The sequence below is a fragment of the Xyrauchen texanus genome, chromosome 21 (genome assembly GCF_025860055.1).
Source record: "Xyrauchen texanus isolate HMW12.3.18 chromosome 21, RBS_HiC_50CHRs, whole genome shotgun sequence".
In the NCBI taxonomy this organism is placed as follows: domain Eukaryota; kingdom Metazoa; phylum Chordata; class Actinopteri; order Cypriniformes; family Catostomidae; genus Xyrauchen; species Xyrauchen texanus.
Genome location: NC_068296.1, coordinates 41,369,652 through 41,396,811, shown reverse-complemented (window position 1 = coordinate 41,396,811; position 27,160 = coordinate 41,369,652). Strand labels below are relative to the sequence as shown.

General features: G+C 39.4%; 1 protein-coding gene across 1 annotated transcript in view; it reads left to right on the top strand.

Moving 5' to 3' along the window:
* The first annotated feature begins 206 nt into the window (after positions 1 to 206).
* The window catches only part of LOC127661188 (RNA-binding protein Raly-like), a 173,383-nt gene continuing 146,429 nt past the window's right edge, over positions 207 to 27,160 (top strand). The window contains exon 1 of the mRNA XM_052151791.1: positions 207 to 370. Within this exon, the coding sequence (XP_052007751.1) occupies positions 334 to 370 (37 nt within the window). The 5' untranslated portion in view covers positions 207 to 333. The remainder of the gene's footprint in view (positions 371 to 27,160) is intronic.

The window sequence follows — 27,160 nt, the reverse complement described above, 5'->3', positions numbered from 1 at the left end:
TGCGAATGAGGCTCTCATGAGTCTTTGGCTGCCGGGGTGTTGCCATCTAGACACAGCCCCTCTAGCTCAGTCCCCCTGTTTTGGATGCAATAGAAGCAGCCTCTCTCGCTCCAGTCCTCCCCGCTGCAGTGTGAGAGATGGTGCAGTCCATTTATAAAGCTCAGCCTATGCTTACACTGCTTCAGTAGTACCACAGAGCAGGAGAGCATACAGAAGAGGTACACAGAGATAACTGCACACAGGCTAAAGAGAGAACACGCTTAGGTGGGAAGCAAAACAAATTAGAAATTATCAAACCGTCTGTAACCTGCAGATCCGAGCCATCCTGCTGCAATGACCCTGTTCAAGAGTGAATATCACAACCCACAATGTGAGTGTGTATCTATCTCTCTCTCTCTCTCTCTCTCTCTCTGACTTGGGCTTTAGTGGACAGAAACTCCTGTACACATTTCTGCTGAGGGTCTGTTTTGAGACAGTAATCTTATCTATTATGGATAATTCAGGCTCTGTTGTTGGTCATTTAGGAAATGTCACGGATCTGACTTTATGACACGTTTGCAGCTCACAGCAGTTCATCACATCATTAGTATTGGTCTAGCAGTGTGTATATGTTAAGTATTGTAATAAATGTGTGGGGTTTGTCAGGTTGTTAAAGGATATGACAGAAAAAGATAGAGAATGAAGAAATGTATGGCCTGTGACACACATCTTGAGTCTGTCAGTATAATCCACAATCAATCTGACTCAACTATCACTTACTGCTACCACCAGCACAGATTCTAACCTGACAACAACACATGTGGTTGTCCAGAAATTCTGTATTATGTGAGGATATAATATAATTTATGATGGATCACTGAACAATTGAAAAAGAATGCACACCTAATGCAGCTGCGATGCGAAGTGGAGTTCTGGTTCTTTTGCTCTTAATGGCTCTTTTTAATTTTGTCGATTTGAAACTATTTGGAAAAGAATGTGCCAAGGTGATATGCATTCATATATATATATATATATATATATATATATATATATATATATATATATATATATATAACAGTTCTGGCTGGCTAAACAGTGTTCCATATTTGTATTACTCTGCTTAGGGGTGGCAGAAATTATATCTTGCGATATTCTTTGGTCGATGACCGTATCACAATATCCAATTTTTATGCAAAGTGATTTCCGAAAAATTTATGAAAGTTCCTTTTTGATTTAAAACAATGTCCAAAGTAATAGTAGATCTTTCATGTCCATCGCATTAAACAAATTAATATTAAACCTAATAAATAACTAGTTATTACAAATAATATTTAATTAGTTTATATATGGCATAGTTTTTCATTCCAAGTAGAAATTAAGGTTTCTCTCTTTTTAGTTGAAGACATAAGTGTTTGCTTTTATTTTTAAGAAAACCCCTGTATCACATATATGTTCTGGATTTAGTCTTCCATTGGATACTGGAAAGCTTTTTGGTGAATAAATACTAGATATAAATGCACAGTTGAGAAAGGTTTTAATTATTCCTGAGGTCATTCACAATCGATACGTTTTAAATGTTCTCTGTGTAAGCAGGGACGGATTAACCACTGGGACATTTGGGCTGTTGCCCAGTGGCCTCTAAGCCCAAAGGGCCCCATGCTCTAAAACAATTATTTATTTACTTATTTTTTTTAGACATTTATTATAAATCCACGTAAATGTCAGTCTTATGTGAGATACAATTTGTTTAGCTAAATGCGTGCTCGACGACAGCAGCACAAGCACAGGCAATTGAGTGCACGCTCAGGGAATCTGCTTCTCACAGGCGCAGCATGTTTATTTGAAGGACTACAGAGAACAGTGCCTGATTTACAAAACTCTTCCAAACACAAAGATATGGTGCAGTTTACAATGGCTGTGTACAAATCTTATGGTTTAAATTCATATAAGTGACAGAATTTGTGCATGCATGCATTTCAAGTCCTGCATGCATTTAATGTTTAATGATAAAGCTAACGTGCCTTAATACCCTTAATATGTGCACGGTAACCCTTTGTACTAGGCTATTTGGTTAGCCATGAGAGTTCACGGATGGTTATTCTGTTACTTGTCAGGAGACGAGACTGGGTTTATTTCCATGGATGTGTCAAACTCTCAGATAGCAGGGAATAAAGTGCACAGTGAGCTATGAGCCTAAATATCACATAGATCTTCAAATTATAAAATCACATTAAAGTTGAACAAAAATAATACCTGCAACATAAGCCTATTCTTAATGGAAAATGTGTAATTCTGCCCAGCTAGGTTCACTTTCCATGAGGCCACGAATGCTACGGTTTATAGGACTTCATCAGGTTGCTTTGTTGAATCTTAAATGATTCAGCATTTAACTTGTGTAATTATTGTCTGCACACCAGAGAAAAAGAGGGAAAAAATATTGTCTCACCTTGTATCAAGCGCTGAAACTTTGCCAGATCAAAAACAATCTGGAATCATGTGTAACAGTCACATTAAGTCCTTTTTGCAACCTGAACTTCAACAGAATGTCAATTTGTGACAGCAGTGCTGAAAAAGCTTGATCGCAGTGAAATAAAAAATGAAACAGAACACAGGTGTCTCAAGATGTGTTAATAAATCTAAAAATTATTTTAAACTTAACTCAATGTCTAAAAAAAATGGAACAGTCCAGCGCGGTATGCTGAAAAATGTGAGTTGTGGCACAGCGATCAAAGAGTCCGTCCAGTGCGTGTTTACATACCTAGAAAACAACTGAAAAGCGTGCAGACGCACGTGTGAACAGCCTGTAACTTGCCCTATTGCCTATTTGAAAAACTGACCCTAACATGGCCCAAAACCTGAAGGTCTGTCGGCTACTGCCGGACTGAGGGTTGAAGAAGGTTGACACCTGCAGTATAACCGAATAGTTATGTCGGTATTTGAATACAGGTGCTGTGCACATCCCTATTAATAATGCATGATTTTCGATCGGCTCATAATTAAAAAGTTAATATAACTGGCCATGTAATACATTGCTCCAAATCTTCTTCTGTCAATTTGAAAAATCCAACCAAATGTGTCAAGCATCCTGTAGCTCATAAAGGTGAACACAGTCACGTTATGGAGGGGTCTCCACGGTGTACCAGCCCATGGGCCTCTCAGTTCTTAATCTGTCCTTGTGTGTAGGTCCTGCATAGTTTGTGCTACAGGCATAAACTCATGTGGCTTGAGATCAGACTTACTATTTTCACATGTTGGACAATAAAACAGGTGGGGAAAAGTCCCATTAAGTCATATCTAAAGACCAGGATATTCTAGAGACTTGCAGGACTCTTTTGACTTGGGCCAGTAAACAGCCAACTAGCAACCACCCACAACACCTTAGCAAGAGCAAAGCAAGTATCATTTTTAAACGAAATGTAAAGCATCTTGTTTTACATAAGATTTTTTACCTCTTTTTCTTTTTCAACAAAATTTTTTTTTAAACAGTCTCACATCATTATGTAATTCTTTAAAGGGCACCTATTATGGCATTTAAAATGTTCCTAATATTGTTTTGAGAGTCCCCAACAACAGTTTTACATGCATGCAATGACAAAAAACACTTTTGTTGTCTTATAATATGCATTTATGTTTACCTGATTTGCTCACTGACTCCCAAATGATTCGTTCAACGACTCATTTTTCCAAACCCCTCCTTTGCGTGACGCTAATCTGCGGTGATTGGTCAGATGACCCAGTCAGTTGTGATTGGTATACTCTGTGCAGAGATTGTTGGAAACGGAACGCCCATCACCGCTTTGCAGTAAAAAAATCAAAATCAGAGAAGGAATTTGAGTTGATTTATGTTAGCGATCATAGCCCAAAGTTTGGTGGTAAACACCCAATCAGTTATTGTTTGCGTTAGCCCAACGCATAAACATATTGGTAAAGAACTGCATTACTACAAGTTATTGCTCTATTCTTTATGACAACTCCAATAACATCGACAAACATTTCACATATTTCAAAAAAATTGACATTGGAGACCTAGAAGCTGCGCTGAGCGTAACTTTCACAACACACACAAATACTTATTAAGCATGCTAAAAATCACATAAAAGCAACAATTATTAATAATACTTACAGGTTGTGATTCGGAGGAGGAAGCTGATCCAAATAAACTTGGTACTGAACCTTCCTTCAGTATCAACCGGCTCGCGAATCCACACTTGAAAGCATTCATGTTCGTAAAGCAATCGTCATTAAAATGACGCGAACACAGCACAAGGTTCGGGCTATACTTGTGTGGTATAGTTGTAAATATAAACTCTAGCCAATGAGGTGCCCCTAGGGACATTATTCAGAATTACCATGCACATGTACTTTTCCTCTCACATACACATATGAAACCAAATTCATTCACATACTATAGTGAAATGCTCACACACATACAAGTGAAATGCTTTTATGAATTTGGTTTCATATGTGTATGTGAGAGGAAAAGTACATGTATGTGCACGGTAATTCTGAATAATGTCCCTAGGGGCACCTCATACTAGCCACTGATTCTTCACATGCTCGTCCCTGGGCAGTGAAAAAAAATGTCGCTTTTGATACGCACTTCAGAACACAGCGTCTTGTTGTTGACATGATGTTTTCAAGTTTTCCCTGGTGTCTTCGCGCAGCGTGCGCAATGAGTGGGCGCGGCCAATTTGATAATTTTTCGTCTTGATGTCACAACGAAAAGGAAAATGACTCGTTGGAAAACGATTCATTACATTGACTCAGAGTCGACTCCTACTTTTGAGAGACAATAACTTTTTTTACGGTGAACTTTCATATATAAAACTTTGCAGGATATTTTGTTCACTTAAATCTGTTACACACTACATGAAAGGTAATTTTCAAAATTCCATAATAGGTGTTAAATTCCATAATAAGTGAAATTAAATTAAATGACCCCTTTTCTGGTGTCTAGGAATAACAGCATCTATCCTACTTCTGTGACTGGACGAGCCAAGTTACTGAACACAGAATAGATATCATTGACGTATACATTATTCAGATTACTGACCTCAGGAATTCAAGGATTTTAGAATAAATATTTTTTTTCTGTTGAGATTCAATAAATGCTCTTTGTGGACTGGGGAGGAAGTTCTGAAAGTTACACTATGCTTTCATAGTTTAATAAACTCTTTTGAAACAATCAGAAAAAATGTGATTTCTCATAATATGAACTATCGGGCACAATTTGGTACTATGCTGTGCTAATTTTACAGTGCCGTTTAAATCATTTCGTGATTCACAGATCGTATCATTGGTACTCTGGATGTGTGTTGAGCAGTGTTTACTGCTTTGTTTATAATGCAGCACCTGCTGATTGATTCAGTTCTTTTTCAACCAGCAAATATCCAGCAAAGCATCAGTTCACCAGCAGGAGCACATGCCAGTGTCAGAGGTCAACTAACAGAGCCAACAGATATCTACCCCAGATTGTTGATTTAGATAAAAGCATGTTTTGTGCGGTTATTTCAGCTGGAGGCAGTCAAATTCCCATCATGCACCTGGAAAACAAGTTCTTCAATGTAAAGAATTCCTTATCTATCGGTTCTGTATTGTTTAGAAACGTCACAATGTTAATGTTATATTTATGCATGCATGTGTTTGCAGTTAAGTTTATGTGTGAAGATTGCCCAAGCCTGTTAACTGTGTTGGGTAGATTACTTCTGAAATACAACCTGGTACTGATTACAAATTACAACAAAAATTGTAATCAGTAATTTATTCCTTTTGGTTACACTTTTAGAAACAATAAATAAATAAACCTCACAAACCTGAGAGATTATTGGTAGGTGTTTAAGACAACAACTATTTAAAAAAAAAAAAAAAAAGCACACTAACATAGCTTTTAAAAACAATAAATCCTTTTTGCAACGTTTCAGTCACAATCTTTATCAGGCATAAGGCATTTAAATCAGTTTTTATGTGACCGAAACTATTAATACAATTCTGGTTGTTTTTGCAAATTATGGTAGTGTGCAGGATTTTTTTTCTTTATAGATTACATTTTTTGGTAATATAATCTGATTACTTTTGATTTACTTATTGGATGCTTTGATGAAAATTAAATCATTAATTAAAATTTTATTACGTAAAAAATTACACTCATTTAATTAAAATTGTGTAAACATGAAATTAAACAGCAACTATCTATTAAGACAAAGGAAAGAAAGAATAGTTTACCCAAAAATGAAAATTCTCTCATCATTTTCTCACCAATATGCTATCCTGGAAGTGTATGACTTTCTTTCTTCAGCAGAACACAACTGAAGATTTTTAGAAGAATTACTTTTTAGAAGAATTCTTTTGGTCTTTTGACACAAGTCAGCATAAAAGTAATCCATTTGACTCCAGTGGTTAAATCAATGTATTCAGAATTGTTTTGATTGGTGATTAATGTAATTGCCCTTTAATTGCACTTACCTGCTTACCAGTAGAGTGCACGAGTTTTGATTTCAAAACAACTTAATTTCTCATTGCATGTGCAAGAAAGAAAACTAGGAAATATACTTGTAATACTAATATGTTGTTGTTATCGACATTTCATGTACACAGTCATTTCAATCTTCGTAATACCAAGTTATAGAGACCAAATATGCCACACATATGATTTCGGGTAACCATGGTATGCAAAGTCTGAAACATTAACCCATTAGAGTTTGCAAGAAACATAGGCCAAACAACATTTAGGAAAATTATGAGATGAAACATAAGATACATGTCAATATTTTTATCACATGGATTATATATATATATATATATATATATATATATATATATATATATATATATATATATAGGATTAAAAGGGGTAATTTCTCCTTCTCAGTACAAATTTGGTGAGAATCAGCCCTGTCTGAGCCTTCCTTTGGGGGTCGTAAAATTCTCCTTCCTTTGGGCAGGAGAATGATTCCTTTGTCCCGTCAGGCTCATTTGCATGTTTATGACTGTGTTTATGACGGTAAGAGATTTTGGGCTGAATGACTCAAAAGATGGTAAACATAGCCGAAATACCATTCTAAGGTGACCTTATATTTGTTTTCGGCTAGGACAAATCGTAAGGTTTAATTTGATACCAAGAAAGATGTACTTGGTTCACTTAGACGTGGATATACACTGTTAGGCTATTAAATATAAGATCACCTTATTAACTATAACAGGTTTTACTACACTACTAAACTAATTTCAACTAGTTTTGATCTATCATCAGACAAATAAACACACAGGGATTAAAACATATTTCATTAGACATACATTTCTAAGTTTAAAACTGAAAAACAGACACATCCTCTGTTGCCAACTTTTCACGTGCCCTTTTCTCACGTGGTGAAACACAGAGTATCACATATGCGGGGGTTTTTAGAAAGCACCACGAGGATCCTCTGTCAATAGTTCATTGTCTCTTTGTCAATACATTTATTGTGCTCGTGGAGACTAGTTGGAACAGTAAGTTCTTGTTTTCATGAACCTGAGTTAATGATTATCCTTCATTGATTCCTCCAGACGCTACACCTGTTCCACAAACTCAATGTGAACCAAACTCATAGCCTACACACACAAGAAGTAGAGGTTGCTCACAGCACAACACAACAATTAGTTGATTATCCACAACAGCACTCTACACCTCATATACCTCTTAATGATCCAGTCATTACTAAGCCCTTAACTTCAGTTATTTTCACTGGGCAGAATAAATCTCTCACAAAATCTAAAACACTACACACTGGATGTATGAATCACTGAATTATTTTCCCATTGTTGCTCCTCCTCCAATTTAAACTACAGTACCTCTTAGTGTGCCTCCCCAACCATTAAGATTGCATTCTGAACAAAACATGGTAGCTGTTTACCCTCCTACACAAATGCAACATTACTTGTCTGTTGATAGATAAACTTATGTTCTTAGTCAGTATGGTGCCAACTCCACATCTCCACCTAGACCATATATGACTCAGAACTGGTGGTCCGATCCCCATGGCCACCACCATTGTGTCCTTGAGCAAGGCACTTAACTCCAAGTTGCTCCAGGGGGATTGTCCCTGTAATAAGTGCACTGTAAGTCGCTTTGGATAAAAGCATCTGCCAAATGCATAAATGTAATGTAAATGTAAAGTGTTTCTTGATAGATTGAAACTACCAATTTGCCTACAAACTAGCTCAAGCCTACATGCATGACGCAGCTCCGTTATACCACTGTATTACAAGCCCTACAAGACAAATATGGGCAACCCCACCAACTTGTACAGTGTGAACATGGAGCTATTTTGAACTCTCCTCCATTCAGAGTAGGTGATGCCGAAGCCTTTGATAACATTGCGCTTTCAGTACATGCTCTTGTCAGCATGCTTCATTCCTTAGAGGGGGAGAATGGCTATGAGCTGAGGTGTGGTTCACATGTGGACAGCTTTTTAGTCAAACTGCCTGCCAGCTTCTGTGACTGGTGTGACTGGATGTTGTTCACCTGAAAGGAGCATCAGTCTCCTTTAAAATCTCCTCAGTTGATAAACCAAAATGTAGTTACAAAATCAACCATGCATTCACTGCTAAAGAACTGGGTCTTTCTGAGCATAGTTACCCAATTAAACTTCCAATGAAAAAGTACGAGCACATTCAAGGATTGCCACTCCCAGCAATTGACAAAGTAAAGCCTTTGCTACTGATTGGATCTGACTTTCCACATTTGGTCATTATGGAGTGGTGGTGGCGTAGTGGGCTAAAGCACAGGGCTGTTAATCAGAAGGTCGTTGGATCGAACCCCACGGCCGCCACCATTGTGTCCTTGAGCAAGGCACTTAACTCCAGGTTGTTCCGGGGGGATTGTCCCTGTAATAATTGCACTGTGAGTCGCTTTGGATAAAAGTGTCTGCCAAATGCATAAATGTAAATGTGGTCATTCCCTCACAGCCAGTTTGTGTCAGTCCAATTGGTGGTCCTGTTGCAATATGTACCTCCCTTGGCTGGGCTCTTCAAGGTCCTGCAAACTTGGTACATCTCCCTAGTGATGAATAGTAGTGTTTCTTTACAACAGCTATGTACCCACACTCTGATCTCCAAAAGCATGTGGAGAAATTTTGGTAAATCGACACACTACCATATATCAATGAGAAAACTGCCACCGGTTCCAAGCTTGGCCAGCAAGCACTTGAATTGCTTGAACAATGTACTTTCAGGGTAGATGTAGATTGTGTAATGAGATTGTAAAGCGGTTAAGGGATAGGAGGAGGCGAGAACCGGCTTGGCAATGTAAATAATATTTTTATGAAAAACTGAACCAAAAACAAAAACATATACACAGAGCAGCTGCACGTAATTCTCTCTCTTTCGAACCGTCATCACCGGCCGCCTTTATCCCTTGTGCGCCCCCTTCAGGCTGATTGGGTACTGGGCATGCATTGTTCCAGCCCAGCCCCGCCCTCCTCCGCTCTACAGAGATATGCCACACCTCTTTTACGAAAGATAGACAGCCCTCGTCTACAAGCTCTCGAATCAGCATGTCTTTCACTTTTTGGAGTACAGAGCAAAGGATCACGAATGACCTCAAATAAACCATGACCTATTATCAAAGAAGTACAAAAGCTAGAGGTAGCTGGCTATGTGAGGAGATTGCCACTTGAGGTTGTAGACTCTTCTTCTGAAACATGGTATCTCCCTCATCACTTAGCCTACAATAACATTAAAGCCAGGCTTGTTTTCAATTTCTCATATCAGTACAGAGGCCAAGTGTTGAATGACCACCTTCTTCTTGATCCCATCCTGGTCCCCTCCATTCTTGGTGTCCTCCTCCAGTTTCATGATCACACTGCGGCTATCAGTGGAGACATTAAAGCAATGTTCCTCCAAATCCGCCTTTTGCCAGAGGACTGCTCTTTGTTACGCTTCATCTGGAGAGACCTGAAGAACCAAGTGTCTTTGAATGGCAGGCTTTTCCCTTTGGGACTACCTGCAGTCCTTGCACTGCAAAGACATGTGAAGGACAACAGTGAAGGCTACGAGGATGTCCAAGCCTCTGTTTGCAGAGCCTCAATACCCCAGGAAAGCCTGTAACCTCATCAACAGAATGCGCAGCCATTTGTCTTCTGGTTGCTTCAAAATCCATCAGTGTGCTAACAATGTACATGCTGTGGTAGAACATCTTCCATATGAGGCCAGAGTAGCCAGCACAGAACTCTGACATTCTGACCATAGTTCAGATCCTCAAGACAATTTTTAGGTCTTCGTTGAAATTGTCATACAGACCACTGTGGCTACAAATATCAGAAAGTTGAATACACTCAGTCCACACTTAGAAATGTGTACAAGTTACTAGCTACACAATATGACCCTCTGGTATATCTCATACCCTTCACAACCAGGGCCAAAATACTAATTCAAGATCTCTGGAAACCCAAAATCGGCTGGGATGACATCATACGCCCTGAACTTCTTAGTACAATGTCAAACTTGAGAATCTGAACTGACTAATATGCACACAGTGGAAATACCCAGAGCATGCAGTATATACCACAATGTACAGAAACAGAATGCACAAAAAGAACAATCTATATCTTTTGTGATTCCTCAGAATGGGCATAAGGTTCTGTTGCTTACCTTTTACACTGAGGATCAGAAGAAGCAGATCCATATAGACTTTATGATGGCAAGGTCCAGAGTGGCTCCCTGCAAACCTGCATAGAGATTTGTGCAGCCCTCACAGGAGCGCAGCTGGAGAAGTTACTCACTAAAGAGCTTTCTGTCCCTACAAAGGATATAATGTTATGGACAGATTCAACAACAGTGTTGAACTGGCTGAGATCAGACTCCTGCCATTACAAAGTCTTCGTCAGAACATAAATTGCTGAAACCCAAGATATGACAGTAGTGACAAATTGGTGGTATGTCAATACAGCAGATAACCCAAAAGATGATCTTACTTGGGTAAGACTTTGCAAGAGTTGAGCAAACCACAATGCTGGAGTCAGGGACCACCATTTCTTCACCGACATCACAGTATGTGGCCATCACTGCCTAAAATGACAAAGCACATGGATAGTGATGAGCTAAAAAGGCAATCCTTTTGTGGGAATACGTGTCTTGCGTAGCCCTCAATTGACATTTCCCACATCAAAAGTTGGAGTGAATTGTTGATCTCACCAGTCTCTTCATGGGGCGGCTGATGCAAATGTCTACATGACTGCAGCAGATGCCATAGGTTCTAAACTGCACCTGTTGAAACTAGCTCAGGCAGAGAGCTTTTCAGAAGAGGTGCACACACTGGCTGTTGGTAAATCTATATCTACCCAAAGTAATTTAGCTTCACTCTTCCCTGAGTATGATCAGATGCTTGGTATCCTAAGAGTTGGAGGATGATGCTGTCGAGATGAGGGCCTTGATCCAGACACTGTGCATCCAATAATATTGGACCTTAAACATCATATCACCAAGCTTCTTATCAAAGAATATGACAACCAGCTTCTCCATCCCAGTCCAGAACGTGTTTTGGTGAGCTCAGATGCAAGAACTCTCAATTAACAGACACCAGTACAATTGTGAAGCATATCAGAGGTGGAGAGCCAATACTATACTTCCAAAGATGGTAGACCTGCCCCCATCTCGACTAACACAATACAAAACACATTTTTTGTCTACTGGTGTAGACAGTTTCTTACCTTTTACCATTAAACTGGGATGATGCACTGAAAAACATTGGGGTATCATATTCATATGCATGACAACCATTTGTGTACATCTTGATCTCTTAGAGAGCATTGACACAGATGCCTTTCTGATGTCGTTTAGACGATTTATGGCATGTTGTGGTAAGCCATTTGAAATCCTGGCTGATAGAGGCACATGCTTCCGAGGAGGAGCCATTTAACTCCTGGAGACCTTTTTAGGGTTGGAGGCTCCACTAAAAGAATATCTTGTAGGGCAGGAAATTTTCTTCCAGTTTAACCCTCCAAATGCCCCACACTTCGGGGGGACTTGGGAGTGAGAGATACAATCAGTGAAAACTGCTCTTCAGGTAGTTTTAGGCAATCAAACACTGACAGAGCCAGTCTTGCGCACAGTGCTAGTGGAAGTTGAATCATCAACTCCAACAACTCGTTAGGTTTCTTCAGATGTTGCAGACCCAATCACACCAAATCTGTTTCTGCCATGATGCTTAACTTCCACAAGCAATCTATTCAAACAGTAGTCTATTCGGGAGATGATGTTGGCAATTCTGGCAGATTATAGTTAATTTCATCCAACATTATCTACCCAGCCTTCGGCACGCCAGAAATGGCAAAGGGATAATGCCAACCTAAGTGAGGGTGAGATTGCCATGATAGTTGATCCACAGTTACCCTGAGCCTTGTGGCCTAAAGGTAGAGTGTAGTGTAATTTGGCATATCTTGTCTTTGTTTTAGACCACACTCACACACCAACAAATTCATACCTAAATCCATGTGCTCAAATGCAGTGTATTTATTTGACAATTAATATCCAACTCATTAAATATATTTGGTGTGGATTTAACTCTCTGAGCCCTTAATCTCTAACCAGAGGCACCAGTCTTTAAGGACTATTCCAGCAATCCGGAGTTCCTCCTCTATAGTGGGTGAGAGACAGATCAATATTGTAATAAATATTTACTGTAAATTCTCCTTCCTGCTCAGTCAACCTCCATTTTAACTTTAGGTGTGTTCGACTTGAACTGTATCTCGATTTACAGATCTGCAAGATTTGCTGGTTGTAGTCAGGGGATGAGTTGAAAACAGAGCAGTCAAGCCTGACACTTTTCTCTTCCCGTCATGTGCTGATCTTACACCAGTCACGGAAGATCATACAATATTTGCAGACAAAGTGGAATTCAGATTGACAGATGCTTGAATTTTGCAGAAAATAATCAGAAACATTGCTCATTTTAAAGGTTTATGTGCTGCTTAATACAGTGCCCACTGTGTGTACAAAAAGATAGTCTAATAAAATGCTTGTATTATTTTAATACCATAATAGTTTTTATGAATAAAAATGATATTACTATGACAAACATAATATAACATGATATAAACATGATGTACTGTTATTAAAACACGGATTTGTGAAAGTTTTCACAGAACTGGAAGTGTTAGAATAAAAACCTTTGTAATGGCATACTATCATACTATTATTTGTGCCAAATACTGACATAGCATAAGTAGTAAGATTAGTATGTGAAGTATGCCATTGTTAATGCAGCCCATGATACACATGTAACAGTTGTCACATTGTGATTCTTGCTAATCGCAAATAAGCTGTGACATCATTCAGAACTTGTGCAGCTGCCCTGAAGAAAATGTGCCGGCTGCGCCAGACGGCTGTTCTTTAATCGCTCTCGTGTTTCTTTGATGGCATATGTCACGGTGATGCGGAGGTGGTGCCATTTCAAGTCAAAATTTCTAACCAACATTCACTGCTTCATTGGTCTGTGCAGCGCTACATGAAGTCGAACTCACTTTCACATTCTTCTTCTATTGTTTTTGGTGATTCACATTCATCATGCAGCAAAAATGTACTGAGTAATGTAAATACTGATCTGTTTCTCAACCACATCTAATCAAATAAATTATAAAGATATGGATTTAACTACTGTTAAATGTTTTTATGGATTACTTTTATGCTCCCATTATGTGCTTTTTGGAGCATCAAAATTTTGGCACCCATTCACTTGCATTGCATGGACCTACAGAACTGAAATATTCTTCTAAAAATCTTAATTTGTGTTCCGCAAAAGAAATTCATACATATCTGGGATGGCATGAGGGTGAGTCAATAATAAGAGAATTTTCAGGAAAAACGAACTATATTTTACCTAAGATGTAAGATAATGAGGACATGCGTTTATTTAAAGAGAATTGATGTTAAGATTTAAAATTGGAATTGGACAATTTTAGCATTGAAATGAAAAATGAGTGAATGTCTCTAAAAGATATGATGTAAATACACATGTATTTCAGGCTCTGTCCCAGATGCTCTTTTCAAATTTAGGAGCATAATCTGTAAACTAGAAAAAAAAGTTCGTCGAGACAAACTTTAAGTTGGCTTGTGAAAGTTTGGACCAGAAAGTTTGAAGAAGTTTAAAGTAGTTTGAAGTTTAAATTAGTTTAAAGTAGTTTATAGTTTAAAGTAGTTTATAGTTTAAAGTAGTTTAAAGTTTAAATTAGTTGCTAGATAGATAGAGATAGACACTCAGATAGATACATAGATAGACACATTTTTAACATGTTTTAGCACTTTGCTAGGCGAAGCTAGCATGTGTTAACATGATGCTAGCACGTTTTTAGCATGTTTTAGCACTCCGCTAGGCGATGCTAGCATGTGTTAGCATGATGCTAGCACGTTTTTAGCATGTTTTAGCACTTTGCTAGGCTATGCTAGCATGTGTTAGCATGATGCTAGCACGTTTTTAGCATCTTTTAGCACTTCACTAGGCGATGCTAGCATGTGTTAGCATGATGCTAGCACGTTTTTAGCATTTTTAGCACTTCGCTAGGCGATGCTAGCATGTGTTAGCATGATGCTAGCACATTTTTAGCATTTTTATCACTTCGCTAGGCAATGCTAACATGTGTTAGCATGATGCTAGCACGTTTTTAGCATTTTTTAGCACTTCGCTAGGCGATGCTAGCATGTGTTAGCATGATGCTAGCACGTTTTTAGCATGTTTTAGCACTTCGCTAGGCGATGCTAGCATGTATTAGCATGATGTTAACATGTTTTAACATTTTGCTAGGCGATGCTAGCATGTGTTAGCATGATGCTAGCACGTTTTTAGCATGTTTTAGCACTTCGCTAGGCGATGCTAGCATGTGTTAACATTATGCTTACGTGTTTTTAGCATTTTTTAGCACTTCGCTAGGCAATGCTAGCATGTGTTAACATGATGCTAGCACGTTTTTAGCATGTTTTAGCACTTCGCTAGGCGATGCTAGCATGTGTTAGCATGATGCTAGCACGTTTTTAGCATGTTTTAGCACTTCGCTAGGCGATGCTAACATGTGTTAGCATGATGCTAGCACGTTTTTAGCATGTTTTAGGACTTCGCTAGGCTATGCTAGCATGTGTTAGCATGATGCTAGCACGTTTTTAGCATGTTTTAGTGTGTGGCTATGAAGATTTTAGGTCATTACTTTTTGGCTGCTTGATAAAAGAAATCCTCTGAGGGAGAGAGAGAGGGAGAGATGCAGGGCTGACAGGCCCTTTTTGTCTGTGTGTGTGAAAATGTCAGTTGGGATTTAAATTTCTGAACATTCCACAATGTTAAGTCAATGGGAGTTTTTTCCGAGTTTGATCATCATTTTTAGGAAAACCGTAAGTCCGATCAGTTAGAAAAGATATAGCACACTATTCGGGATTAGTCTGAAGGTCTGTGCTGAGTTTGGTGCCTGTAGCTTAAAAGCTGTAGGAGGAGTTAGATACCGAAATTTTACCGCTAAGAAGAATAAGAAGAAGAACTAGATAGGTACATTTCCTGAAGAAAATGTGAGTGGTGCTTGCCGTGGCAAAACTCGTCAAATAGCCTGCTTGAAAAGAACAGAAATTGTGGTCATAAATAAATCAACCCAGAAGTCTGTATAATGTTCTGGTGCAGAAATATGTGATTTGTTAGTAGGTTGCTAGGGTAACCCCATGTGGTTGCTAGGCAGTTACCATAGTGATACTAATCAAGTGTCCTTGCCATCCTGATTGAAATAAGTCAACCCGGAAGTCTCTATGTTTTTGTGATGCAGAGATATGTGATTTGTTACTCGGTTGCTAGGGTAAGCCCATCTGGTTGCTAGGCAGTTACCATAGTGATACTAATGAAGTCTCCTTTCCATCCTGATTGAAATAAGTCAACCCGGAAGTCTCTACGTTTTTCTGATGCAGAGATATGTGATTTGTTACTCGGTTGCTAGGGTAACCCCATCTGGTTGCTAGGCAGTTACCATAGTGATACTAATCAAGTGTCCTTGCCATCCTGATTGAAATAAATCAACCCAGAAGTCTCTCTGATTTTCTGGTGCAGAGATGTAGTTACTGCTAAACGGTTGCTAGGGTATTCTGTGTAGTTGCTAGGGAGTGGCTTGGCAGCTGCCAATCATGAATCTCCAAAGGCTGCTTGTCAGTATGAATGATATAAACCAACTCCCATGCCTCTGTGACATTCAGAATGGAAGATATCCCTCTATGGATTTTGGTTGTTAAGGTGCTTGACAATGGTTGCTAGGGAGGGGCTAGGAAGTGTTGATTTGATGCATGATTGGCTGTTTGCTGTCCCGAGTCAAACGAGACCACCCTTGTGTTTCTATGACACTTCTATCCGGAGATATCCCTTTGATCTGTTTCAATAGAAGTGTATGGGACTTGTTGCTAAGGTGCTCTTAATGGTTGCTAGGGCGTGGCTTGATAGCTTCACAATGATCCTGAGAGACTGATTGGTCGTCTGAGTAAAATGAGCCCACCCCTCGTCTCTATGACACTGTGATCCAGAGCTATGTTCAATACAAATCCCTATGCCTTTTCATTTCATGGGCCGTCCTACACCATTATAAGTCAATTGGGGCATTTTTGGGCAGCTCCTGCCCCCAGGGGTGCAACTTTTACCCCATATTGAGGTATGCTCTTACAGAGCCTGCCAGCCTCTTCAAATGTGGCAAATCACACGTTTCTACGAAATCCTCGCTTGGAGCTGTGACGCGTCAAAGTTTGTCTCAATGTTAAGTCTATGGGATTTTTCGGCCGCTTTTTTGCCCCTGGGGCAAATACCGTACTCCGATCGCTTATAAAAGTCATAGCACACGTGTCCTCAATAGGCCGTTCGATTTGACACCTCATTCGTGGGTCTACGCCAAACGGTGCGGGACGAGTTAGGTGCCGAAGTTTTGTTAAGAGATATAAAAATAAAAATAAAAATAAAAATAAAAATAATAAGTATGTGAGATTACAATAGTGATGCTTTGCAAGCACCACTAACTAGATAGGTACATTTCCTGAAGAAAATGTGAGTGGTGCTTGTCGTGGCAAAACTCGTCAAACAGCATGCTATAACTTGAAAAGAACAAAAATTATGGTCATAAATAAATGAAACCAGAAGTCTGTACGATTTTCTGGTGCAGAAATATGTGATTTGTTACTCGGTTGCTAGGGTAAGCCCAAGTGGTTGCTATGCAGTTACCAAGGTAATACAACACATGGCTCCTTTCCATCCTGAGTGAAATAAGTCAACCCGGAAGTCTGTAGTGTTTTCTGGTGCAGAGATATGTGATTTGTTACTCGGTTGCTAGGGTAACCCCATCTGGTTGCTAGGCAGTTACCATAGTGATAGTAATCAGGTCTCCTTGCCATCCTGAGTGAAATAAACCAACCCAGAAGTCTGTACGTTTTTCTGATGCAGAGATATGTGATTTGTTACTTGGTTGCTAGGGTAACCCCATATGGTTGCTAGGCAGTTACCATAGTGATAGTAATGAAGTCTCCTTGCCATCCTGAGTGAAATAAGTCAACCCGAAATCTCTACAAATTTCTGGTGGAAAGATATGTGATTTGTTACTCGGTTGCTAGGTTAACCCCATCTGGTTTCTAGGCAGTTACCATAGTGATACTAATCAAGTCTCCTGGCCATCCTGATTAAAATAAATCAACCCAGAATTCTCTTCAATTTTCTGGTGCAGAGATATGTGATTTGTTACTCGGTTGCTAGGGTAACCCCTCCTTGTTGCTAGGCAGTTACCATAGTGATCATAATCAAGTGTCTTTGCCATCCTGATTGAAATAAACCAACCCAGAAGTATCTACGCTTTTCTGATGCAGAGATATGTGATTTGTTACTTGGTTGCTAGGGTAACCCCATATGGTTGCTAGGCAGTTACCATAGTGATACTAATGAAGTCTCCTTGCCATCCTGAGTAAAATAAGTCAACCCGAAGTCTCTACTGTTTTCTAGTGCAGAGATATGTGATTTGTTACTCGGTTGCTAGGGTAACCCCATCTGGTTGCTAGGCAGTTACCATAGTGATAGTAATCAAGTGTCCTTGCCATCCTGAGTGAAATAAATCAACCCAGAGGTCTGTGATATTTTCTGGTGCAGAGATATGTGATTTGTTACTTGGTTGCTAGGGTAACCCCATCTGGTTGCTAGGCAGTTACCATAGTGATAGTAATAAAGTGTCCTTGCCATCCTGAATGAAATAAATCAACCCAGAGGTCTGTACTATTTTGTGGTGCAGAGATATGTGATTTGTTACTCGGTTGCTAGGGTAACCCCATCTGGTTGCTAGGCAGTTACCATAGTGATACTAATCAAGTGTCCTTGCCAGCCTGATTGAAATAAGTCAACCCGGAAGTCTCTATGTTTTTGTGATGCAGAGATATGTGATTTGTTACTCGGTTGCTAGGGTAAGCCCATCTGGTTGCTAGGCAGTTACCATAGTGATACTAATGAAGTGTCCTTTCCATCCTGATTGAAATAAGTCAACCCGGAAGTCTCTACGTTTTTCTGATGCAGAGATATGTGATTTGTTACTCGGTTGCTAGGGTAACCCCATCTGGTTGCTAGGCAGTTACCATAGTGATACTAATCAAGTCTCCTTGCCATCCTGATTGAAATAAATCAACCCAGAAGTCTCTCTGATTTTCTGGTGCAGAGATATAGTTACTGCTAAACGGTTGCTAGGGTACTCTGTTTAGTTGCTAGGGAGTGGCTTGGCAGCTGCCAATCATGAATCTCCAAAGGCTGCTTGTCAGTATGAATGATATAAACCAACTCCCATGCCTCTGTGACATTCAGAATGGAAGATATCCCTCTATGGATTTTGGTTGTTAAGGTGCTCGACAATGGTTGCTAGGGAGGGGCTAGGAAGTGTTGATTTGATGCATGATTGGCTGTTTGCTGTCCCGAGTCAAACGAGACCACCCTTGTGTTTCTATGACACTTCTATCCGGAGATATCCCTTTGATATGTTTCAATAGAAGTCTATGGGACTTGTTGCTAAGGTGCTCTTAATGGTTGCTAGGGCGTGGCTTGATAGCTTCACAATGATCCTGAGAGACTGATTGGTCGTCTGAGTAAAATGAGCCCACCCCCTCGTCTCTATGACACTGTGATCCAGAGCTATGTTCAATACAAATCCCTATGCCTTTTCATTTCATGGGCCGTCCTACACCATTATAAGTCAATTGGGGCATTTTTGGGCAGCTCCTGCCCCCAGGGGTGCAACTTTTACCCCATATTGAGGTATGCTCTTACAGAGCCTGCCAGCCTCTTCAAATGTGGCAAATCACACGTTTCTACGAAATCCTCGCTTGGAGCTGTGACGCGTCAAAGTTTGTCTCAATGTTAAGTCTATGTGATTTTTCGGCCGCTTTTTTGCCCCTGGGGCAAATACCGTACCCCCGATCGCTTATAAAAGTCATAGCACACGTGTCCTCAATAGGCCGTTCGATTTGACACCTCATTCGTGGGTCTACGCCAAACGGTGCGGGACGAGTTAGGTGCCGAAGTTTTGTTAAGAGATATAAAAATAAAAATAAAAATAAAAATAATAAGTATGTGAGATTACAATAGTGATGCTTTGCAAGCACCACTAACTAGATTAAAAAGTTTGAGTACAAACTTTAAGTTGGCTTGTGAAAGTTTGGACCAGAAAGTTTGAAGAAGTTTAAATTAGTTTAAATTAGTTTCAAGTAGTTTCGATTTTAAAGTAGTTTATAGTTTAAAGTAGTTTGAAGTTTATATTAGTTTAAATTAGTTTAAAGTAGCTTATAGTTTAAAGTAGTTTATAGTTTAAATTAGTTTAAAGTAGTTTGAAGAAGCTTATAGTTTAAAGTAGTTTGAAGTTTAAATTAGTTTAAATTAGTTTAAAGTAGTTTATAGTTTAAAGTAGTTTATAGTTTAAAGTAGTTTGAAATTTAAAGTAGTTTGAAGTTTAAAGTAGTTTGAAGTTTAAAGTAGTTTGATGCTAGCACGTTTTTAGCATATTTTAGCACTTCGCTAGGCGATGCTAGCATGTGTTAGCATGATGCTAGCACATTTTTAACATTTTTTTAGCACTTTGCTAGGCGATGCTAGCATGTGTTAGCATGATGCTAGCACGTTTTTAGCATGTTTTAGCACTTCGCTAGGCAATGCTAGCATGTGTTAGCATGATGCTAGCACGTTTTTAGCATGTTTTAGCACTTCGCTAGGCGATGCTAGCATGTGTTAGCATGATGCTAGCACGTTTTTAGCATGTTTTAGCACTTCGCTAGGCGATGCTAGCATGTGTTAGCATGATGCTAGCACGCTTTTAGCATTTTTAGCACTTCGCTAGGCGATGCTAGCATGTGTTAAGCATGATGCTAAGCACGTTTTTAGCATGTTTTAGCGTGTGGCTATGAAGATTTTAGGTCATTACTTTTTGGCTGCTTGATAAAAGAAATCCTCTGAGGGAGAGAGAGAGGGAGAGATGCAGGGCTGACAGGCCCTTTTTGTCTGTGTGTGTGAAAATGTCAGTTGGAATTCAAATTTCTGAAGATTCCGCAATGTAAGTCAATGGGAGTTTTTTCCAAGTTTGATCGTCATTTTTAGGAAAACCGTAAGTCCGATCAGTTAGAAAAGATATAGCAACTCGAGTCAGAACAGTTTGAGTGTCTGTGCCGAGTTTGGAGTATGTGGAGTTAAAGCTCTATGAGGAGTAGCGTATAGAAATTTCACCGCTAAGAAGAATAATAATAACTAGATAGGTACATTTCCTGAAGAAAATGTGAGTGGTGCTTGTCGTGGCAAAACTCGTCAAACAGCATGCTATAACTTGAAAAGAACAAAAATTATGGTCATAAATAAATGAAACCAGAAGTCTGTACGATTTTCTGGTGCAGAAATATGTGATTTGTTACTCGGTTGCTAGGGTAAGCCCAAGTGGTTGCTATGCAGTTACCAAGGTAATACAACACATGGCTCCTTTCCATCCTGAGTGAAATAAGTCAACCCGGAAGTCTGTAGTGTTTTCTGGTGCAGAGATATGTGATTTGTTACTCGGTTGCTAGGGTAACCCCATCTGGTTGCTAGGCAGTTACCATAGTGATAGTAATCAGGTCTCCTTGCCATCCTGAGTGAAATAAACCAACCCAGAAGTCTGTACGTTTTTCTGATGCAGAGATATGTGATTTGTTACTTGGTTGCTAGGGTAACCCCATATGGTTGCTAGGCAGTTACCATAGTGATAGTAATGAAGTGTCCTTGCCATCCTGAGTGAAATAAGTCAACCCGGAAATCTCTACAAATTTCTGGTGGAAAGATATGTGATTTGTTACTCGGTTGCTAGGTTAACCCCATCTGGTTTCTAGGCAGTTACCATAGTGATACTAATCAAGTCTCCTGGCCATCCTGATTAAAATAAATCAACCCAGAATTCTCTTCAATTTTCTGGTGCAGAGATATGTGATTTGTTACTCGGTTGCTAGGGTAACCCCTCCTTGTTGCTAGGCAGTTACCATAGTGATCATAATCAAGTGTCTTTGCCATCCTGATTGAAATAAACCAACCCAGAAGTATCTACGTTTTCTGATGCAGAGATATGTGATTTGTTACTTGGTTGCTAGGGTAACCCCATATGGTTGCTAGGCAGTTACCATAGTGATACTAATGAAGTCTCCTTGCCATCCTGAGTAAAATAAGTCAACCCGGAAGTCTCTACTGTTTTCTAGTGCAGAGATATGTGATTTGTTACTCGGTTGCTAGGGTAACCCCATCTGGTTGCTAGGCAGTTACCATAGTGATAGTAATCAAGTGTCCTTGCCATCCTGAGTGAAATAAATCAACCCAGAGGTCTGTGATATTTTCTGGTGCAGAGATATGTGATTTGTTACTTGGTTGCTAGGGTAACCCCATCTGGTTGCTAGGCAGTTACCATAGTGATAGTAATAAAGTGTCCTTGCCATCCTGAATGAAATAAATCAACCCAGAGGTCTGTACTATTTTGTGGTGCAGAGATATGTGATTTGTTACTCGGTTGCTAGGGTAACCCCATCTGGTTGCTAGGCAGTTACCATAGTGATACTAATCAAGTGTCCTTGCCAGCCTGATTGAAATAAGTCAACCCGGAAGTCTCTATGTTTTTGTGATGCAGAGATATGTGATTTGTTACTCGGTTGCTAGGGTAAGCCCATCTGGTTGCTAGGCAGTTACCATAGTGATACTAATAAAGTGTCCTTTCCATCCTGATTGAAATAAGTCAACCCGGAAGTCTCTACGTTTTTCTGATGCAGAGATATGTGATTTGTTACTCGGTTGCTAGGGTAACCCCATCTGGTTGCTAGGCAGTTACCATAGTGATACTAATCAAGTCTCCTTGCCATCCTGATTGAAATAAATCAACCCAGAAGTCTCTCTGATTTTCTGGTGCAGAGATATAGTTACTGCTAAACGGTTGCTAGGGTACTCTGTTTAGTTGCTAGGGAGTGGCTTGGCAGCTGCCAATCATGAATCTCCAAAGGCTGCTTGTCAGTATGAATGATATAAACCAACTCCCATGCCTCTGTGACATTCAGAATGGAAGATATCCCTCTATGGATTTTGGTTGTTAAGGTGCTCGACAATGGTTGCTAGGGAGGGGCTAGGAAGTGTTGATTTGATGCATGATTGGCTGTTTGCTGTCCCGAGTCAAACGAGACCACCCTTGTGTTTCTATGACACTTCTATCCGGAGATATCCCTTTGATATGTTTCAATAGAAGTCTATGGGACTTGTTGCTAAGGTGCTCTTAATGGTTGCTAGGGCGTGGCTTGATAGCTTCACAATGATCCTGAGAGACTGATTGGTCGTCTGAGTAAAATGAGCCCACCCCCTCGTCTCTATGACACTGTGATCCAGAGCTATGTTCAATACAAATCCCTATGCCTTTTCATTTCATGGGCCGTCCTACACCATTATAAGTCAATTGGGGCATTTTTGGGCAGCTCCTGCCCCCAGGGGTGCAACTTTTACCCCATATTGAGGTATGCTCTTACAGAGCCTGCCAGCCTCTTCAAATGTGGCAAATCACACGTTTCTACGAAATCCTCGCTTGGAGCTGTGACGCGTCAAAGTTTGTCTCAATGTTAAGTCTATGTGATTTTTCGGCCGCTTTTTTGCCCCTGGGGCAAATACCGTACTCCGATCGCTTATAAAAGTCATAGCACACGTGTCCTCAATAGGCCGTTCGATTTGACACCTCATTCGTGGGTCTACGCCAAACGGTGCGGGACGAGTTAGGTGCCGAAGTTTTGTTAAGAGATATAAAAATAAAAATAAAAATAAAAATAATAAGTATGTGAGATTACAATAGTGATGCTTTGCAAGCACCACTAATAATAATAAGTTTAAATAGGATTTCAGTAAGTTGGCTTTCACAAGCCAACTTAATAACTAGATTAAAAAGTTTGAGTACAAACTTTAAGTTGGCTTGTGAAAGTTTGGACCAGAAAGTTTGAAGTTTAAAGTAGTTTGAAGTTTAAATTACTTTAAATTAGTTTATAGTTTAAAGTAGTTTATAGTTTAAAGTAGTTTATAGTTTAAAGTAGTTTGAAGTTTAAAGTAGTTTAAATGAGTTTAAAGTAGTTTATAGTTTAAAGTAGTTTATAGTTTAAAGTAGTTTGAAGTTTAAAGTAGTTTGAAGTTTAAAGTAGTTTGTAGTTTAAAGTTTAACTTAGTTGCTAGATAGATAGATAGATAGATAGATAGATAGATAGATAGATAGATAGATAGATAGATAGATAGATGGATAGATAGATAAATAGATGGACATACAGACAGATAGACAGATAGATAGATAAATAGATATTGACCCTCAGATAGATAGAGATACAGAGATAGATAGATAGACCCTCAGATAGATAGATAGATAGATAGATAGATAGATAGATAGAGAGAGAGAGAGAGAGATAGATCGATAGATAGATCGATAGATAGATAGATAGACATTGACCCTCAAATAGATAGATAGACAACAGACAGACAGAGAGACAGAGAGACAGATAGATAGATAGATAGATAGATAGATAGATAGATAGATAGATAGATAGATAGATAGATAGATATTGACCCTCCGATAGATAGATAGATAGATTGATTGATCCTTGCTACCCTGAGTCCCATGAACAAAGCCAGAAGTCTTTATGTTGTTCTGTTGCAGAGATATGTGATTTGTTACTCGGTTGCTAGGGTAACCCCATCTGGTTGTTAGGCAGATACCATAGTGATACTTATCAAGTCTTCTTGCCATCCTGATTGAAATAAACCAACCCAGAAGTCTCTACGATTTTCTGTTGCAGAGATATGTGATTTGTTACTCGGTTGCTAGGGTAACCCCATCTGGTTGTTAGGCAGATACCATAGTGATACTTATCAAGTCTTCTTGCCATCCTGATTGAAATAAACCAACCCAGAAGTCTCTACGATTTCCTGGTGCAGAGATATTTGAATTGTTACTCGGTTGCTAGGGTAACCCAATGTGGTTGCTAGGCAGTTACCATAGTTATACTTATCAACTCTCCTTGCCATCCTGATTGAAATAAATCAACCTAGAAGTCTCTACGACTTTCTGTTGCAGAGATATGTGATTTGTTACTCGGTTGCTAGGGTAACCCCATCTGGTTGCTAGGCAGTTACCATAGTGATACTTATCAAGTCTTCTTGCCATCCTGTTTGAAATAAATCAACCCAGAAGTCTCTACGATTTTCTGTTGCAGAGATATGTGATTTGTTACTCGGTTGCTAGGGTAACCCCATCTGGTTGCTAAGCAGTTACCATAGTGATACTTGTCAAGTCTTCTTGCCATCCTGATTGAAATAAACCAACCCAGAAGTCTCTACGATTTCCTGGTGCAGAGATATTTGATTTGTTACTCGGTTGCTAGGGTAACCCAATGTGGTTGCTAGGCAGTTACCATAGTTATACTTATCAACTCTCCTTGCCATCCTGATTGAAATAAATCAACCTAGAAGTCTCTACGACTTTCTGTTGCAGAGATATGTGAATTGTTACTCGGTTGCTAGGGTAACCCCATCTGGTTGCTAGGCAGTTACCATAGTGATACTTATCAAGTCTTCTTGCCATCCTGTTTGAAATAAATCAACCCAGAAGTCTCTACGATTTTCTGTTGCAGAGATATGTGATTTGTTACTCGGTTGCTAGGGTAACCCCATCTGGTTGTTAGGCAGTCACCATAGTGATACTTATCAAGTCTTCTTGCCATCCTGATTGAAATAAACCAACCCAGAAGTCTCTACGATTTTCTGATGCAGAGATATGTGATTTGTTACTCGGTTGCTAAGGTAACCCCATATGGTTGCTAGGCAGTTACCATAGTGATACTTATCAAGTCTCCTTGCCATCCTGATTGAAATAAATCAACCCAGAAGTCTCTCTGATTTTCTGGTGCAGAGATATGTGATTTGTTATTCGGTTGCTAGGGTAACCCCATGTGGTTGCTAGGCAGTTACCATAGTGATATTTATCAAGTCTCCTTGCCATCCTGATTGAAATAAATGAACCCAGAAGTCTCTCTGATTTTCTGGTGCAGAGATATAGTTATTGCTAAACGGTTGCTAGGGTACTCTGTTTAGTTGCTAGGGAGTGGCTTGACCATTGCCAATCATGAAACTCCAAAGGCTGCTTGTCAGTATGAATGATATAAACCAACTCCCATGCCTCTGTGACATTCAGAATGGAAGATATCCCTCTATGGATTTTGGTTGTTAAGGTGCTCGACAATGGTTGCTAGGGAGGGGCTAGGAAGTGTTGAGGTGATTCATGATTGGCTGTTTGCTGCCCCGAGTCAAACGAGACCACCCTTGTGTTTCTATGACACTTCTATCCGGAGATATCCCTTTGATATCTTTCATTAGAAGTCTATGGGAGTTGTTGCTAAGGTGCTTTAAATTGTTGCTAGGGCGTGGCTTGATAGCTTCACAATGATCCCGAGAGACTGATTGGTCGTCTGAGTAAAATGAGCCCGCCCCTTGTCTCTATGACACTGTGATCCAGAGCTATGTTCAATACAAAATCCAGGGCTGACAGGCCCTTTTTGTCTGTGTGTGTTCCCAAATTAATGACTCTAATGAGCCGATTCTTTTGACTCTACAGTGTGAAACATACAGTGTGACCAGTGTAGTCTGATTCCCAAATTAATGACTCTAATGATCCAGTTCTTTTGACTCTACAATGTGAAACATACAGTGTGACCAGTGTAGTCTGATTCCCAAATTAATGACTCTAATGAGCCAGTTCTTTTGACTCTACAATGTGAAACATACAGTGTGACCAGTGTAGTCTGATTCACAAATTAATGACTCTAATGAGCCAGTTCTTTTGACTCTACAATGTGAAACATACAGTGTGACCAGTGTAGTCTGATTCCCAAATGAATGACTCTAATGAGCCAGTTCTTTTGAATCTACGATGTGAAACATACAGTGTGACCAGTTTAGTCTGATTCCCAAATGAATGACTCTAATGAGCCAGTTCTTTTGAATCTACAATGTGAAACATACAGTGTGACCAGTTTAGTCTGATTCCCAAATGAATGACTCTAATGAGCCAGTTCTTTTGAATCTACAATGTGAAACATACAGTGTGACCAGTTTAGTCTGATTCCCAAATGAATGACTCTAATGAGCCAGTTCTTTTGAATCTACAATGTGAAACATACAGTGTGACCAGTGTAGTCTGATTCCCAAATGAATGACTCTAATGAGCCAGTTCTTTTGAATCTACAGTGTGAAACATACAGTGTGACCAGTGTAGTCTGATTCCCAAATGAATGACTCTAATGAGCCAGTTCTACAGTGTAGTGTTAAAAAGTTTAACTTAGTTGCTAGATAGATAGATAGATAGATAGATAGATAGATAGATAGATAGATAGATAGATAGATAGATAGATAGATAGATAGATAGATAGATAGATAGATAGATAGATAGATAGATATTGACCCTCAGATAGATGCTAGCACGTTTTTAGCATGTTTTAGCGTGTGGCTAGGAAGATTTTAGGTCATTACTTTTTGGCTGCTTGATAAAAGAAATCCTCTGAGGGAGAGAGAGAGGGAGAGATGCAGGGCTGACAGGCCCTTTTTGTCTGTGTGTGTGAAAATGTCAGTTGGAATTTGAATTTCTGAACATTCCGCAATGTTAAGTCAATGGGA